The following is a 19274-nucleotide window of genomic DNA, read 5'->3' on the forward strand; positions in this document are numbered from 1 at the left end:
ATAGGTTCCAATTTCTTGTTTCTTCCGAAGGTTTGTTAAAAAAAAAAAAACAACTCTCCTCCGGTAAAGGTCCCTTTCCCAGTCTCTCTGCTGCTTGGAGTTTCCTATCGCTTCCTTTTTTATTGTTTTCTGGGATTTCAAGGTGAATAGAGGATGAAATTCTGGTCTCATGTGTCCACCGCTGGGATCACACTGGCAAAGCCTCACTGGATCCCCGAACAGTAGATTCTCCCTGCTTTTATTAACATAGTTCAGTACAGCTCCCTGGGAAATTCGGTTTCTTGAACCCATATATTGGTCTTCAGAGTAAAAATTTTCTACAGACGACATGGTTCTGCTCTGGATGCACAACAGTACAGACATTATAAACTAAGGTATTATGACAGTAAGGCTTCAATTTAGTCCTTCAAGTACAAAAGTTGAAAATAAACTTCAACTTTCTCAATGAGAAGAAACACATGCAAACCTAAAAACCTTCAAGACGGCATACGAACCACGGATTCAACCATGTGACAGAGGTGAGTAAAATCTCTCCCAACACCAAGACCAATCCAAGCCTCCCCTGCACTCACAGGAAAAGTATAGGCGCTCTACACTGAGTCATGTCAGGATGTGGACGTGCCTGGAAAATGGAATCATGCTACAACGTGGATGAACCTGCTCAGCGAAGGAGGCCAGACACCAAAGGCCACAGGGCACCTGATTCCATTTACATGAAATGTCCAGAACAGGCAAATCCATGGAGACAGAAAGTAGATGAGTGGTTACCGGGGGCAGAGTAAGGAGAATTATGCTAATGGAGATGGAGTTCTTTTTGAGGTGATGAAATGTTCTAAAATTAGGTGATGGTAGCACAACTTTGTGAATATACTATACTAAAAACCACTCACTTGTATTCTTTAAAAGGGTGACTATTCAGACATAGAAAACAAACTTGCTACCAAAGGGGAAGGGGTTCGGGGTGGAGAGGGATAAATCCGGAGTTTGGGATTAGCAGATACAAACTACTATATATAAAATAAACAACAAGGTCCTACTGTATAGCATGGGAAACTATATTCAATATCCTGTAATAAACCATAATGAAAAAGAATATATATATGTATAACTGAATCACTTTGCTGTACACCAGAAACACATACAACACTGTAAATCAACTATACTTCAATTTAAAAAAAAAGGAAAAGTTAAAAAAAAAAAGGAAAAGTAAAATCAGCAGAAGGATATTTGAAAAAATGAAGTTTGAAAAAATTTTCAAAACCTAAAACAATTTAAATAAATAAAAGGGTGAATATAATGTTATATAAATGATAGTTCAATTTCCCAAAAAAAAAAAAAGAAGAGGTACTTTATTACCAAATCAGGCTCACTGCTGTAACACCTTCATTAGATCAAACAGTACTTCAGGAGAACAGGGTCTCTGATGCTATACAGAGCAGCAAACCAATCATTTATAAATCTAAGAAGCTACCAGATTATTCTTAAGTTTAAAAAAAAACCCCAAAACTATGAGTAAAACTGGGACAGGAGAGAAGTAAAGGAGACTGGTAGGAAGTCTCTTGAAGGGTCGTGAAAACGCTCCTTTCAGTGGGAGACAGAAAATAGTAACTTGCGGGGACCCAGGAGACTGAACTGTCCTAGTGTAAAACAGGTAAGGATTCTTCAAAATATCGTTCCTGCTGGTACAGATACAGCAGTGACCTGAGAAACAGAACAAAGCTCCCTTAAATTTGTTAAGTAGTACCCATCTCTTATATCCACTGAAGTGTCACTGGTTTATTTTTCCTATAAAGTTCATACAGCCTTAAGACATTCAATGATATTTCTGTGCTAAATACTATATTTACTACTGATGCCCTGAACCACAGAAATGTAAAGAGATCGTCTAAAACTAGAGTACAGAATTTCAAGGAAACCTGTCCATAAAATCAAATCCAAAAACAACAACCCGGAAGATCACTACAGAACCGCGTGATTCCTTCACAGGCAGCACTGGTCTCGATTTGCCCCCAAACAGGATGTCTGGCTACAATTAGAAGAAATCTGAGAAATGTGACCTCCTTAACATAAAAAAAGGAAAACAAAATGTTCAAGATACACAAGCATGTGAAAATCACTAGTCGTATGATAATTACGTTTATCACAAAAACTGTTTCAAAACACACGATCCATCTTCAGCTACAGGGTGATGATATGTACTTGGTCCTTGTAAGACAGAGTTGACCAGAGATACAAAGCTTTTATAGGAATTACTTCGAAGCAGACATGCAAATTTGAAGTTTAATTTTATTGAACTGCTGATTCTGTACTTACTTGCTCTCTGGTAAACGCATAACTATGAGTTCTACTGAACAGATCTAAGCAAAGAGAACGCCTCTTTTCACAGACGGCTGCCACCTCCACAGGAGTGCGGACGGGTCTTTGAGGAGTCCCTGCCCCGTTGTACAAGGGGAGGGCTCAGTCCTCTGGGTTCTCACAGGTACTATTTTCTGCCCTCCCCCCATCCCGAAAACAACACGTCAGCCTCATGCATGTTCTCTGGTTACATGGCTGTATACCTAACACGATCAAAAGGGAGAGACTAAAACACCTACTGGACTCGTCACAAACAGAACGAACACTTCAGGGTGGGTCTGAAAGGGAGACTCCTGGATCCAGTCCTGCTTCTTGAATACTTCTGTAGAGTGTCATTTTTTTTCCCACCCTGCCCTTTCCTTTATTGAATTTTCATACAATGAGCTTGCTACAACCATCACCGGATATACTAACAACAACAAAGAAGTTACAGCTGGATCCTGTATTAGTCTCAGCTGCAGCTGAAGTTCAAAAACGTTTAAAGCCAATAGGAAGGCGCTGAGGGAAGGGAGAAGAAAAAGACTCCTTCCTGGGAGTTAAAAGGTCTGCTCTTCCTCCAAGGTTCTGGCAGCAAAGGCATCTCTTCTGTATTATGTAAATATAGTTTGTCTTACTAAGTTTTCCAGTTCTAAAGTTCGTTTCTTTGTAAAACCATGGCCAAATATTAAAATAAAATCCTTACTATGTTAAGCCAGATAACTAATCACCTCCATATGCGGGTAGGCCTAACCAACCATTGTGTATATTTGTTCCAAGTTCGCCCACGCACATATTCCACTGACATCTGAGCTGTTTAGTAACTCCTTTTGGTCACCAATCTAATCCACATTTACCAAAGAACAAGAAAAATGAATGGGACTTTGACCTTGAATCAAGCAGATGATTTTAACATATTTATAATTTAAAAATGACATTAAAGAAACCAAAGCACTCCCTCTCTTCTGTTCATATATGTAATCTAGACTATAGGATTCAAGTAATGATATTAGGCAACCAGCCTGGACTCTTTAAAAAAGTCAGTCACTGGAAAAAAAAATTTTTTTTAAGACTGAGGAGACATAACTAAATACAAGGTGTAGACCCTGATGAGAACCTAGGTAGATCAGAAAAATAGTTATAAAAGACATCTTGAGAAAAAATTGGGGAAAGCAGAATTTGGACTACATGTGAAATGTTAGTATGGAATTACTATTAGTTCTCTTAAGTATGGTAATGGTTGTGTTTAAGTAGGAGAATGTCCTTAGGAGATGAATGCTATTTAGTATTTAAGGATAAAGTGTTATACTATATGTAACTTACTTTCAAATGGGTCAGCCAAAAAAAAAAAGTAGTACATATTAGAGATAAGGCAAATGTGGCAAAAATGCTAGCAATTAGGTTAAAGATACACGGGTATTCACTGCACTATTTCAACTTTTCTGTAGATTTGAAAATTTTCAATATACCAAGTTGGAGGAGAAAAGAAACAATAGTCATACTGCCAATCATCAGTTATTCCTAAACCCAAACACAAAACATCTTCCAGTTCGCTCTGCTGTGCTTCTAAGGGTGGGCAAGGGGCTGACTATGTTGACAACAAAAGGTTTCAAATGCCTGCTGTTGATTGGGGATTTTTGATAAATTTTTCATTAAATAACTTCACTTGGGTTTTTCAATGTCCATTTTACATATGGGAAGATTGAAGCTCTAGGAGATTAAGTAATTTACACAATCAAGGCTAGAGGTACCACAGCGGCATATATTTGCTTAAAAATACGTCAACAACAAATAACAACCAGTTCAAATGTCTAAGCAAACCTCTCTAAGAGTCGCAGATTCTCAGAACAAACCACTAACATCACAGCTGACTATCTTCTGCCTTGAGCCGAGGAAACTGTCTGAAACATCCTTCGATGGCTGACCTGATAGAACAAACAGGCAAAAATTCTGAAATCTTAATCCCCAGAGATCACAAGGGGGAAGGGGGCCTCTCCAATCCCAAGGGACTGAGGTTGTCTGGGAAGGGGTAGCTGTGTGGCTCTCTCCGGCACGGTCCATCCCGACACAGCCCGCGGGGAGGAGGCACGGCCGAGGACAAGGAGGGCCGTCCACCACAGCGCTGGGCCGTCCTGGGGCTCCCAGTTCCAATAAATGGATGAAAGTAACGGTCTCTAAATGGAGGGGGGCGGGGAGGGGGGCATGTTTAGGGACATTAGGGGAAAAGAGCTTCAATAAAACATGCAGAAACGGTCTCATAAAATGAAGGGTTTACACTAAAAGACTCCCCTCTCTAGCACTGGGGGAAGATGATCAGGTTAGTTTTACCACCTGAGCTTGGCCTTTCATCTCTAACTAGTGAAAGCTGGACTGGCCCTGACTGTCAATTTACAACTCTTTAATTAAGGAAATGGCTCTCCTGTCAAATCTGTTCCTGAAATTCCCAGTCACCCATCTGTCTCTTGACTGCTAAAACCAAGATAAAACCGCCCAAGCCAAGCTCACGTGACTAGAGAGCTTCCAGACGTAGGGAGACAGCTGGGGCCAGCGACCAGCCACCGAGTGGGGCTGAGGGCGTGCCCCCGACTCAGTACTGCTGGGCGGGCCTGCACCACATTTCCAGGTGCAGGCTTTTCTCTCAAGAGTGCAATTCTTTTTACCCTACCTCGAATTTTCACAGGTCAAACAGAAAAGGGAGATAAGATTTCAAATGCAGAAGTAGCCAGAAGACTTCTGGAAGTCTTTGTCGTCTCTACATGCGGGAGGGCCTGCTCTTTGTCAGGATCATAACACTGGACAGGAAGATATGAGGAAAGAAAGGCCTCAGACGCCCCTCCGCTGGAGGAGAAAAGGATGGAGCCTGCCCGAAGGTACCAGGGACTGAAATCCTAAAGCCAAATGTCTAAGTACTGACAGCAGCAGAGCCCAGGGGGAATATCTCGGCTTATGTTCTTTCCAGGTTAAAAAAATAATCATGTTCTGCACGTCCAGCCAAACTGCTGGGCATCTGTGAGGCAGAACCACCACGAGGGCTGCCAGAGGAGCGTGGGACACGCACTCCGGACTCCTCTTGTGAGCAAGATTCTGAGCACCTAAAGACCAGTCTGACCCACAGGAAGGAGGGAAGAAGGCATGTGATGTTCTTTTGTCAAAATAAAAACATCATAGTAACCGTCTGACCAGCACACAGCTTAACCACTATTTTAAATGAAAAGGCTAAGCTTTAGAAACATGTGACTTTGGGGAATCTACAGCAGATACTCTGTGATTCCTGGGGAAACGCAATGCTTCAGAAGAACAATTATCTAGCATTAAGATTCTTGTTACACAGGCAATGAAAGGCGTCATTTTATCCTCAAGATGGTTCTTGCTCTCATGAGGGCATCACATACTGAATCAAAGTCTGCAGTCACTTGTCCTCCCACACTCGGGAAATACAGCCTCATCGTGTGAACAGGCCAAACATTTAAAAGTCACTGAAATCCTCCCATTTTCCCATACTCTAATACAAACAAAAATGAATTCATTTGCCTGTCTCAATTCAAAAAAATTTTAATCTAATTACTGAAACTTGGAAAAGGACATGCTTGATCATTTTATTTCCTCTCCGAAAAGAGCTAAAAGGAAGTCCTGTCTTCTAACAGAATATTAAATGGCCAATGCCTGCCACTTCCGATTACTGCATTTTTTAAAATATTTCTGTGTTAAAATAAATGTAGTCATGGACCTCGCTGGTGGTTCAGTGGTTAAGAATCCAACTGCCAACGCAGGGGACACGGGTTCAAGCCCTGGTCCGGGAAGATCCCACATGCTGTGGAGCAACTAAGCCCGTGAGCCACAACTACTGAGCCTGCGCTCTAGAACCCATGAACCACAACTACTGAGCACATGTGCCACAGCTACTGAAGCCCGAGAGCTCTAGGGCCCAAGTGCCGCAACTACTGAGCCTGTGTGCTGCAACTACTGAAGCCCGCGTGCCTAGAGCCCGTGCTCCGCAACGAGAAGCCACCGCAATGAGAAGCCTGCACACTGCAACGAAGAGTAGCCCCTGCTCGCCGCAACTAGAGAAACCCCGGGTGCAGCAATGAAGACCCAATGCAACAAAAATAAATATATAAATAAATAAATTTTAAGAAATGTAGTCATAAGGATGTGCCAAATGAAACTGTTAATGGATTTACAAGCATGTGAAAATATATTTTGCTTTATTCAAAGTAGCAGAAAGTGTTCATCTCAAAAAGAAAGTGTAACCTAGCTCAGTTCTTAAAGGGATAAATATATACACCCAGTGAACACGTGTGGCAGAGAGAAGAGGTTTCCTCTTGGCCCTCAATGGCCAAGATGAGATCCTTATTCTTAATAAATAAGAGAATGAAACCCGCCTACCGCTCCAGCCAGTATCAGACAACCCCACAGCCCCTGGTTCCAGCCACTTCTCCTCAGCCCTGGAACAAGACAGGTATTTACAGTCACATAGGACAGGACACGTGGAGACGCGGCGGGGGGCGGGGGGGGCTCCCCAGTGGGTGAAGCCCAGCAACTCCACCAAGGGTCCAGCAGATCATCCTCAGCATGGGGGCCTGGAACTGGACGGACTTCAGGGACATCGTGAATGTAAGTTGGCTACCCACCCAGGCCCAACAAAGGCCATCGTAAGAAGAGGAACTGTTTCTTCCCTGTGTATTTTTCCAAGAAGGAAGATACCCTTCCAAGAAGTCCCCCTGCAAACTGCCCTTCACAGCTCATTGGCCAGATTTAGCTTACACAGTCAATAAGGAAAACGGGATTACCTTACCTGGTTTAGACCATTTAAGATTCACTTCCTCGTGGTGATAAGGTCCCTTCACAATGGGCAGATTATCTGCACAAATCAGGGTTGTTAAATAAGCAAGGAAGGAAGGGAGGATGGATTTGTGATGGGGAGCACAATGGCCTGCTACAGACTCGAATTCAGCCCTACCACAAGGCCAGCCTGCACGGCAGTGGGCAACAGAGAAATAAACCAGCTGACCGACCCTTCCCCTGCCGCCCCAAAATATCTAGATCCCATTTCATGGTTTAAAATCAAGGGTTGTTATTTAAAAGTTACATTTTATAGAAAGGGAAACTTTCTTTAATATTTTTAAAAGTCTATCAGCCACCCTAGCACTAAATTAACTATAGAAATAGCTAAAATAGTGACTGTTTTAATGAAGCCTCGCATTATCGAATTGTGGTTTTAAAGAACCTCCAGAATGTGAAATAAATGCAACCCAGATGTTCATGAAAAAAAATGAAAACAAGATTGTTTTTACTTCATAGCAACCAAATAGGTCAACCCATTTCCTCCTTCAGAGAATTCTCAGAGGACCACAAAACTCCACTCGAAGAGCATGTGTTTCATATGTATCTGTCCAAAGAAAAAGGAAACTCTGCTGTCCAAGATAAACGGGGAATATTATATGTTCCCATGAAAGTGAATTAGAAAATTGCAGTAAGGCTGTGTCTACATGTTGCCAAACATCTGGATGAAAACCGAAAAAAAAATTCACCAATTAGCTAGATATTGGGAAATACTTTTCAATCATCATTAAAATGTCTGGTTTTATAGCAAACTGCCATTTTTATTTATTAATTACAGGAATAAGTTGTTCCAAAGAAGAGTACAGTGATTAAAAATAGCCCTGTTGCAAGTTTAAGATAGGAACTTATTTTCCCCTATTTGCACAGTGCTCCTGGTGACATTAAGTCAGCAAAAAGAGTAAATCTGCTCTATCAAAGTAAATCACAAAATATTCTTAGCCAACTAAATTGACTCAGGTGAGTCTTTTCTAATATTTACGGAATACTGAAAGATATTTACCCAAAATAAACGCTTGCTGAGTTGTCGCAGTCACGTTATAAAACACTACCGGATCTCATATGTCTATTCTATCATGTCGACTAGGGAGCTGACATTAACTATAAAAAGTTTATGTTTGATTAACTTCAATATCAGGATGGAGAGTCATGTATTTTCTACTCTCATTTAAATGATTTACTATTTTCCCACAAATTCAAAATATTTAATATGCTTTATGCAGCTTTTAGGATACTTTGGTGAAACCTATTTTTTCATTTCATTTCACTTCAGAAGTTTCAATAATCCTCCACTACAAATTGATAAACCTGCTTCCCGAAGGACGTGCCAATAACCTTTAAAAAATAATTTCTCTCTCCCAAAGTTATTTACACTAAGAGTGTGAGCGTGCAAATGGCATTACTATTCTAACTCACCTGATGAATTACTGTCGGTCCTCTATCAGAAGGACTTAACTTGAGAAACGCTTAGTTGCAAAACAAACCCACATTTCCCTCCCTAAGCTCCCCGCCACTCACCACCCCCGACGCTTTCCCTCTATTCTCGCCACACAGCAAACTTCTAGGGTAGGGCCATGGCCCAGGCTTCTCCTTCAGCAAGGAAAAATCTCTCCCATTCACGCCTTAGCCCTCTCCAGTCTAGCCTGCTCCCCACCTTTCACCAAACTTTTTTTTAAAGACACCAAACCCTGTAGACACTTGTCCATCCTCATTTTAGTCCATCTCTCGGGAGCATTCAGCCGAGCCGAACACTCCCTCTTCTTAAAGCGCTCCTCCCTCCTGCAATGCCACACAACCTTCAAGGTTTACTCGACCTCACTGGTTACCCTTTCTCGGTCTCCTTTTCTGGGTTGTCTTCAGTCCTGGGATTTTTCGCCTCTCTCTCAACTCTCTCCCCTAAGTGATCTCTCACCCATTCCCATAAATTAGAAGAATTTAAATCTTCCCAATGTTTATCTCCTATCCAGACCATTCTTCTAAGCAGCAGACCACATAGCTAAGCATCTTCCTACCATCTCTACCAGGACATCTCACAAAAAAGTCCGATTTTAAACACCAAAACTGAATTCCTAAGATTCTGTTTCCAGTAAAAGCTGACCAGCCTGTTGCAGACAACCCTTCTGCCAAGAACAACTAAAAAAGCTGAGCAAATTATAAGAAACAACTGTTTGAAGGTATCAGAGAGCTACCAATGCAGTGAGGACCTAGGAGGCCAGGATCCCAGAGAGAAGGTGCAGAGAGGTGAGCCCAATCATCTGAGCCACTTTTCTCCTCGAGACATTTGCCAATTCACAGCAGAAAGTCAAAGGCCAAGAAGCTAAGCAGAGACAAGTAGTTGAGAATAGAATATGAGGTCAACAGAATCTCCAGCAGTCTGATGGGACTGGGGGGACAAAATTAGAATTCAGGGGCTGCCAAGTAGAAGAGGCCCTGGTAAACACCCCGAGCTTTCAGCTGGGACCACCAAAGCGCTATACCCTGGGAGAAGGGTAAACCAGAGGGAGACCAACCCTCACAATGTTAAAGTGATTATTTCCCCACCCTAACTGCCTGCCAGAAGCCTCTCTTGAAGAAGATAGTCTCAAACTACCTCTACAGTTTTCCATGCACATCGTCTAGAATTTAACTAAAGCTTAACAGGCAATCTAGAATCAAGATCACAGACTGAAAACCAAGGGTATAATAGACAACAGAATATATTCACAGGATGTCCAAATATTGACGTTATCAGACACCAATAACTAATAAAGAAATTCACTGGACAAGACGAAAAATTTTAACAGAAAATTGGAATCTAATAAAAGAATCAAGAACACTGAAAAAGGCAATAACTGAAAGTAAGAACTCAACAGATGGGTTTAAAAGCAGATTAGATAGAGATGAAGAAAGGATTGATGCACTGGAATGAAGATCAGGAGAAAATATACAGAGTGAAGCATGGAGAGATCAAAAGGATGAGAATAGAAGAAAAGTCAAAGAGATATACAGGACACAATGAAAAGGTAATTAGTGTCCCAGAGGAGAAGAGATAGGAAATGCAGCCAAAGTAGTAAATGTAGAGATAGTGGCTAAAACTTCTCCAAATCTAATTTAAGATTAAGTCTTGTCACAGCACTACCAACAAGAAGAAGAACCACCAATCCCAATAAGAATAAATTCAAAGAAAACCACATCTGGGCACTTTACAATAACACAGCTAAAAACCAAAGGCAAAGAGAAAAATCTTTTTTTTTTAAAGGTTTTTTTGTGTGTGTGTGTGTGTGAGATGTGGACCATTTTTAAAGTCTTTATTGAATTTGTTACAATACTGCTTCTGTTTTATGTTTTAGTTTTTTGGCCGCGAGGCATGTGGGATCTTAGCTCCACAACCAGGGATCGAACTCGCACCCCCTGCATTGGGAGGAGAAGTCTTAACCACTGGACCGCCAGGGAAGTCCTGAGAAAAATCTTAAAAGCAGCCAAAGGGGAGGAGAAAGACACACTATCTTCAACAGAACAAGACTGATACAGCTGATTCCCCAACAGAAGCAATGGAAGCCAGAAGGCAATGACTTGACACATCAAAGCACTGCAAGGAATTAACCTGCTAACCTACAACTGTACACCCAGGGAAAATGTCCTTCAAAAGTGAGGACAAAATAATGACATCTTCAACAAAAAACAAATGAGCCCTCCAAATGGTTTTCTCTCAAGACTCCCCTTCTCCTGAAGCAGCACCACCCACAGTCACGTGAACCAGAAACCTAGGAGTCATCTCTGATTCCTGCAGTTCCTTCGCCTTTAACCTCCCAGCTGTCAGTATGCCCATTTGATCCTCCAAAATACATCTAGCAAAGCAATGCAAATTGTAACAGTACATCATTTCTTACCCAGGAGATAGGCAAACAGAAGTCTGACAAATGCCAAGAGCTGATGACGACGCTGGTAATACACCTAGTGAGAAAGCAACCTGCCAGCATCTGGCGAAACAGAAAGCACACCTATGACCCACAACTGCGATTCTAGAGACATACTCAAGAGAAACTTTCACAGTTTGTAAAAGGAGAGGCGCCTTGGTATTCTTTGCAACAATGTAAAATCAACATAACAGTCCAAGGCAGGACAAGAAAAATAAAACGTTATGGCAGTTAAAAGAAACAAACAGGATCTCTACACAATAATATGGATAACCTCAAACACAAGCTGCAGAACATTACACACGGTATGATGCCATTTTTTGATAATTTTTTAAACAAACCAAAAAGAGATCCATATATTGCTTACAGACACACACACATACATATGCCAGTATGAAAACTATTCCAGAGGGCCCACATCACATTCACCATTGTTGCCTTTAGGAAATACAAAAGAAAGGAAGGGGAACAGGACCAGAACTGCTCGACAGGAGCGAGCTCCACTTTACTCAGTACTTACTAACAAGTATTTACTGAAGGCCTACTCCACACGAGGTCTCAGGTCTTGGAGACACAGCAGTGGTTAAAAGCAGATGCTATTCCTTCTTCCACAGAACTTACATTCTAAGAGAGAAGAGACGAACGATGAACAGGTACGTAGCAGGTGAGGAGTGCTAGGAGCCAAGAGGAAAAATGAGGCTGGGAAAGGGGACAGTGGGGTGCTACTTGAGACAGGCTCGGGGAGGAAGGCCTCTGTGGTAGGGAGACGTGCGAGCAGAAACCTGAAGGGAGCAAGCAAGCACATACGCAGATACCTAAGGGGAAACCACCGTGGGCAGCGCTTGGCAAGTTCACGGAACAGCAAGGAGACCAGCGTGGTGACAAAAGTGGGGGAAAATATCAGAGACCACAGGGGACTAGAGCAGGGGCAAGGACAGCCCCAAGGTGAGAACGTTTTTTTATGTTTTTAAAGGGTTATCAAGAAGAAGAGTTTGTGAGAGCCCAAGTGTGGCCCACACAGCTGAGAACGGCTGCTGTCGGGCCTTCTTACAGGAAAAGCGCATAGGCCCCTGGCCTAGAGCACAGAGACCCGACACTGCAGGCAGCAGGGACGCCAAGGACGCTGCCGACTTGGAGAGGAGTGACACGACCTCTGCTTTAGAGAGACTGCTCTGGCTGCTGTGTGGACAAGGGCAGCGGCAACGAGAATGCTGGACGGCTAAGGCAAAGCAAGTGCAAGACCGCACCAAAATCTGGGCCTGAGCAATGGGAAGAACGATGCTGCCAGGTGCTAGGATGGAGACACTTACCTGAGATGTTTTAGTTATTTTTTGTAAAGATCTTAAACGATGGGACAGAACATTAAACAGCTACTACATGGATTCTGAGTAATGGGAATGTTTTTGTTTCATTGCTTTCTGTACTTTTCCGTGCGTTTTTATATAGGTTTGTCCTACGCCGATCTTTCCCTTCACTTTTGCCGCCCCCCGCAATCCACCTCGCCCCTGTAACTCCCACCCGAACCCCTCCTCACTGGCGCCTATCCCCACGTCCTCTCTTCCCCTCCTCCACTCTGTTCCCCACTCGGTAGCCGAGGACACTCTTTTTACAAGGCAGGGTGTCCAATGCTTAAGAACGTGGCCTCTGAAGCCAGGATGCCTGGGTTCAAAGCTCGGCTCCACCACTTACTAGCTGTAAGTTACTTGGCTTCCCTGTGCCTCCGTTGTCCAACGTCATCCATAAATGGTGCTCATGTTAAGTACCTAACAGGGTTATTGCGAAAAGTAAATAGGTTAAGATCAGTAAAGCAGGCGGGGCAGAACTGGACACAGAGACCATTGTGTAAATGTTAGCTACAATTACTTAAACATAAATCAAATGTCATCCCCCAGTTTAAAACCCTTCATTGGCTTCACGCACTTAGAATAAAATGTAAATTCCTTACCTACTCAAACTGCCTGAAGCGACCCAGTTCACTGCTGGCTCAGACCACACACGGCAGCTTTCAGCCCTCTGGAGGCGCTCTGCTTCCCCAAGCCCCGGGCCCAGCCTCTGCCTGGTCCTCGACCCCTTTAGGTCACACCTGAAAGAGTTTTCCCTCCAAGAGGCCTCCTCTGGCTACGGGCCCTACCTACCCCTCCCACCACAGGCCCCCAACTCTCCCCTCAACCCCTTGTTGATTTCCTTTCACACATCAGCATAATTTGCAATGACTTTATACATCTGTTTACATTTTTCTTCAGTCTCCCGTCTAAACAAAAGCTCCAGGAACGCAGGAAATTCATCTGCTTTATTCACTGTATTCACCCTTCCGCCAAGCACAGGACCTGGCATTTGGTCGGGATGCTATCAATATTTGTTGAATAAATAAATGTTCTAGAAAACAATACACTCTAAGCATACCCTAAAAGCACCTATCATGTCACTTTTTAAACATTCCAAAGAAAGCAGTTAATTTCCTATGCAGACTGAAAAAATAAGTAATTTATTTTATAACTTTCTACATGTTACATTGATTTTTTTAATATACAAAAACTCCAAACATATCGAATCACTTTGTTGTGCACCTAAAACTAACATAACATTGTAAATCAACTATAATTCAATTTTTTAAATTCTCTCAAAAAGGGTGTTTTCTTACTAGCATACTATTTTTCTGTGAAACTGGTTTCCAGTTTGGGAAACAGTGGAGATGGACAAGCTTTTCTGAATTGCAAAATATAGAAAGGCATAGAGCGAAGTTTCCCGGGCACTGACATTCCCCATCTGCTTGGTTCCCAACACCCTCCCCAACAGGTAACCATTGTTATTAGTTCCTTGCTTAGCCTTCCTGAGAATTTTCATGCATATGCAACCACTTCCTTTATTTCTTTTTAACAGAAATGGTAACAAACAGTGCACATTTGCCTACACTTTGCTTCTGTAAATTAGTAAAATATTTTGGAAACCTCTACCTATTAGTTCATAAGGAGCCTCCTCATTCCTTTATACAGCCTCACGACTTCAATCGCCATCTGGGTACATAACGTGCAGTGAACACTCGGGTTATTCTCCATCTTTTACTATTACAAACAAGGCAGTGAATAATCTTGTACCTACGGTATCTCACGCATGTAAAAATATACCTACACGTTAAATTCCTAGAACTGGTATTGCTGTGTCAAAGGATGTACATGCTTGTAATTTTAAAAGCTGCTGCCCAGGGCACCTGTATCTATCGGGGTCCAACCAGAGAAACAGAAGGCCCTCAAGGAGTTGAAGTAGAGGGAATTGAAAACAAGGAATTGGTTACACATACAATAGAAAAACTGAGAATCATACAGGAAATGGTAAGACAATGCAGAGATTAGCAAGAGGAACAAGCTGCTACCACCTCTAAACTGGAGGGTCACAGGGAGGAGGTCCTTCCAAAGCTCAGGGGCTCGGTCAACGGGCAGGAGCTGGAGCCAAAAGGAGACCGGCCGCCAGACACACGGCTGAAGGCAGAATGCGAGCAGAGACGATAACCTGGCCTCTCCCTTCCTCCTGCCATCCAATCACCCACCAGCGGCTCCCACTGGCCACACCTAGCCCCGAGCCAGCCGACCCAGGCTCTGGGAGATGTCCCTCTGCAGGCAAAGGGCAAGCAATGGATCCAAGCCAACCAAACACAGGCTGGCGTAGCCTCCTTAAGAGTGGTAACTAATTTACACTCCTATCGCCCACAAATGGTTTCAAGTGTAGGGGTTATCGCTGGCCTGACAGGCAAGATCTGGGATCTCAGCCTGGCCTTAATTTATACTAACTTTATTGGGTGAGGTGGAGCAGCTTTTCAGGTGAAGCACAGACTTACGTCTCATCTACGCTGATTGGGGTAAGGGGGGAGGGGGGGTGCAGGAGGGAGGGGAAATCAGTAAAGTTATTCACCTCATCTGCCACAGATGGTCCATTCAGGAAGTTCAGTCACACAGACTCCCAAACTGAGCATTAGGATGGTGGCAATGAGCCAAACTAGCCAGTCACCTTCCAAGTAGAGACATATCTCAAGAACTGTTCTAGAAAAACTGAAAGGCAACAAGGCCCCAAAGGAATGAAAGATACCTTAACTACACTCAGCACACATTATAAATAACAGTGTGTTCTTGTAATCTAGTACCCCCCAGGTGTTCCTCCTTAGAACTGCCTTCCAGCCATTCCTACCACCACCCTCTCTCCTTATCCTGCAGTTAAAGAACAAACAGTAATACCCTGGACAAAAACTTAAAAGTATCAAAACAGCAAGCAGGAATCATTTTTTGAAGTCTTCTAACCCGACCAACACATTAGCAAAAAAGATATTTTAATTCTTTTGCCCCTGGCATAACTACTGTTTGAATAGATTATTTACCCTCTCTGGTAAACAAGCTGAAACTGACTTCCCCATATACAGTTCAAAGTTCTGTACTACACTCTAAAAATATACCCAAAAAAGTTATGTTTTGCAAATGACTGGCAAGCGAAACTATTCTCTTTCAAAGGGCTGACCTTTATTTTTAAAAACATGAATTTTAAAGCAAAGCATTTTTAGAAATCTAAATGGTGATAAAAACTAATGAACCATAAAGAGGTATGTTAACTTCAAAACCTCCATCAATCAAGAGTTAAATATAAGCACACCAAATTTATATGACAAGCACTATATATATATACAAGACTCTTCCTTCAAAACTCTAAGATTTCCATCTATTCAAAAACACACTTACTCTAAGAATGCCAAACATATTTTAAAGTGTCTTCCATAAGGCAAGGAAGAAAGAATTTAATAAACCATATCAATAAAGCTTAATGAGGCCGGGACATTTTAGTAGATAATCAATAAATATCTGTTCATTGTTGACTGTTCCAGTGAAGTGAATTAAATGATACTTTAAAACAATCATACCCTTTTTCCCACTGCAGGGTAATTTTTTTTTGAAGAGATGATTTTATATAATTTCAAACATCCAGAAAAGTTCCAAGAATTGTACAAGAAATACCAATATACCCTTGACCCAGATACACCAAGTATTTACATTTTGCCCCATATGTTTATCCTTCTGTCTCCCTCTATTTTTTTCATGTGTGTGTAAACTTTTTTTTCTGAACCATTTGACAGTAAGTTGAGGCCCTGTACTTCTTTATACCTTAATAATTCAGTGTTTTTCCTAAGAAAAGTAATATTTTCTCTATTTTTATTATCAAAACCCAGAAATTTAATACTGATACAATACCATTATCTGATCTATTGCTTATTCAAATTTTATCAATTGTCTTATTAGGGTAAATTTTTAAAGTTTTTTTTTTCCCAAATTTGAAAGTAATATACATCATTCCAGAAACTTGGAAAATATAAAAACCGAGAAAATAAAACATCCATAATATCAGCAGTTTTCACATTGTTTAGACCATAATATATAAAACTGCTTATTTTTAATGGCTGTAAAATATTTCATCCAGTAAACTCCCCATAATTTACCTCACCAGTCTCCTATTAGGCACTGTCGTTTCCAATTTTCTATTATAAATAGCGTTAATGCACAGCTCCCGTGCATGAGATTTTTTTTTTTTTTTTTTTTTTAATCTCAGGATTGTATTCCCAGAAGAGCTATATTAGCCCAAAGAAAGTCTTGATACTTTGGAGAGGTAATACTACCCTTCGCTATAGTATTCAAGATCTATACTGGCTTCCTTTTTTCATCTTTATACCTGCTTTTACCTTCAAGTTTTCTACATTCCTTAACTGACAGAGTCCAAAACTCCTTCAGATGAAATCGCCAAGCCAGCCAGCTGCCTGGACTCGAATGTCAAACGTTTAAATATTACAGTTGTTTCTCTTTGTTTTCTAAAAAGGAGACACTTGTCTGCCGGTGCCGTTACCCCAATTGTGACAGGCAGGAAGCACCGCGTCCACGGAGAATCCATCACTTACACTCTTCAGACAGCAGCCTGGCTGGAGGAGGGTGTGCACCTGGGCTCCTCCTTTCCACAGAACTTTCCGTCATAAACAACACACCCACTCGGTGCCACAGTGCTACCCCTAGCTTCAACTATGAGAACTGAACTCGACAAATGCCAGGATTCGGGCCAACTTCCCCCCATCCCAGCCCCACCGCTTCTTGGGGCGCAAACATTTCCCCCGGGGCAGCACTTAAATGCTAGAAGGCACCTTGATTAACCACTTCATCCTGAAGCGTTCAACACTGCTGATTCTTACAGGCAGCTGCTCCGCAGCCTGTAATTAAGATTTTTTTTTTTTTCCAAAATGCTCCCTTATTACAAGGGATTCTGATGATTCCGTCTGTCAGCATAAAGGAGATCTTTAGCAAAAACAGAGAGAGATCCTTAACTTTGGGTGCTCCTGTAAAACAGGGGTATTAACCCTTTGCTTCCCAAGCCAACGACCCACTCCATCCACAGACACTACACAGACACGTTATTCGCTTTTAAAGGCGTAATTCGCATCATGACACAACAGTAATCTGTATTCCACTAAATAATTTACAACAAACGCGAATCTTCTAGCAAGAGGTGACCGAGCGTCAGACGGACAGCTTGGTTTTCTGGTCTCACCTCCGGGCGGGCTGCAGCTCCTGACTCCGACCCCTCGGCTCCTCTGACTTTTTTTAAATTTATTTATTTTTGGCTCACTCCGTAACGTTCCCCTATTTCATAAAATGCATGCGCTCTAGCTGCCCCCTCCTCATTTAACGATCCCACTGACCACTTCTGACCTAAAGCCAAGAAAACTGTCACGACGTTCAACCCTCTCCCCCCAGCCACCCTTCTTGGACCCGGAGGATCCCCAATTCAAAACTTTGCCCTCCCGGTTTCCCGTGGACTCCCCGCTTCCCACCACCTGAGAGAAGACGCGGGGAGGGTCGTCACCGGTGGTTGGGCTCCGGAGGGCGTGGACGCCCTTGGCGACCACAGGCGGAGAAGGTCGCCCCCAAGGTCCCCCGCCTGGGGACAGCGACCCCCGAACTCCGACCCGAGCCTCCGGGAGGCCCCGGCCGGTGGGCAGCCCCGGCCTCGTCCCGGACCCTCGCCCGGGCTCCGCGACGACCCCGCCGGCCCCCGCCTCGGGGCCCCCGGACCCCCTCCTCGGGCCCCGGGCCCGGCGCGCGCCGCGGGCCTCGGCGGTCGCCAGCCGGCACCGGCGCTGCCCAGACCCGGTCTTCTCAGGCGGACCCGGACCACCGACCCCCGACCCGGGACCGGCCGTCCCCGCTCCGGTCCGGCGCGTCCGCGACCCCCGCCCCAGGCCGCCAGCCGCGCCGGCCACACCTCCGACACTCACCGCCGCCGCCCTCGCCGCCGCCGCCGCCGCCGTCTTCGTCCATCTTGAGGCCGCTCCCGCAGCCGGCGAGCCCGGGGCCGGCGGGCGAGGGGCCGCGGGTGCGGAGCGCGCGGGCGGCCGTGCGGCTCCAGCAGCGCGCGGACCGGGTCGCTGCCCGGGCCTCCTCCCGCGGGGCGGGGCGCTCGCCGCTCGGCGCCGCCGTCACGTGGCGCGCAGGCCCCGCCCCCGGCTGCGGTGGGCGGGGCCCGAGGCCGCGCGGCCCCGCCCGCGGGAACCCGCCCGGACCCCTCGTGAACGCGCTCGGCCCCGCCCGGCCCCGCGAGGGTGAGAGGGCACCCTCCGGGGGCGACGCGGGCTTGCACACCCGGCCCTGCCCCGCCTTCGAGCAGCCTTGGGACGGACGTGGGGTCCGGGGCAGGCGAATGCCCAGTCTACAAAACCCGGCGGCGGGAGGTCCTCCTCGCACGTGCACCCAGGGAAAACAGATCAAGAAACGTATTTAAAAGTCAAGCCTTCGCCCTTCGGCCCGAGAAATTTTAGAGTAATTCCAGCCTTCCCGCTTTTTGGTGTAGAATGGAGCCTCTCCTTTTCTGGAGATGAGTGCACTTCAACAAAGTGTAAAGCTTGTAAATAAACGTTATCATGAGGTTGGAACCGAATCCCCAGCCGGCACACCTGGGGCCCACCCTCAGAGGGCTTTGTAGAGTTGGCCCGTCTGGCCCCAGTTGCTCCTGCGCTTTCTCTCCCGTCTCCCTTGGAAAGCTGCCAGCTGCCCTGGATTTATGATGCAGAAGGAGCTCTGAATTGAATTTCCCGTGGGCACAGCCGGGGTCCTCAGCACAGGCCTCCTGGGCAGAAGGCCTCAGCTTGCCCCTGTTCCATATCTTCCCCGATCTCCTTTCCCACTCCACATC

The 19274-nt window shown here is 44.4% G+C and overlaps 1 protein-coding gene across 2 annotated transcripts in view; it reads right to left on the minus strand.

Annotated features, from left to right (window-relative positions):
* Window positions 1–18462, minus strand: part of CYTH3 (cytohesin 3) — a 90659-nt gene extending 72197 nt beyond the window's left edge. For both annotated transcript variants that reach the window (XM_061210361.1, XM_061210360.1), the window contains exon 1: window positions 18361–18462. In XM_061210361.1, coding sequence (XP_061066344.1) covers window positions 18361–18403 — 43 coding nt within the window. In that variant the 5' untranslated portion in view covers window positions 18404–18462. The remainder of the gene's footprint in view (window positions 1–18360) is intronic.
* Window positions 18463–19274: the final 812 nt, after the last annotated feature.

The sequence above is a fragment of the Eubalaena glacialis genome, chromosome 13, assembly GCF_028564815.1.
Source record: "Eubalaena glacialis isolate mEubGla1 chromosome 13, mEubGla1.1.hap2.+ XY, whole genome shotgun sequence".
NCBI lineage: Eukaryota > Metazoa > Chordata > Mammalia > Artiodactyla > Balaenidae > Eubalaena > Eubalaena glacialis.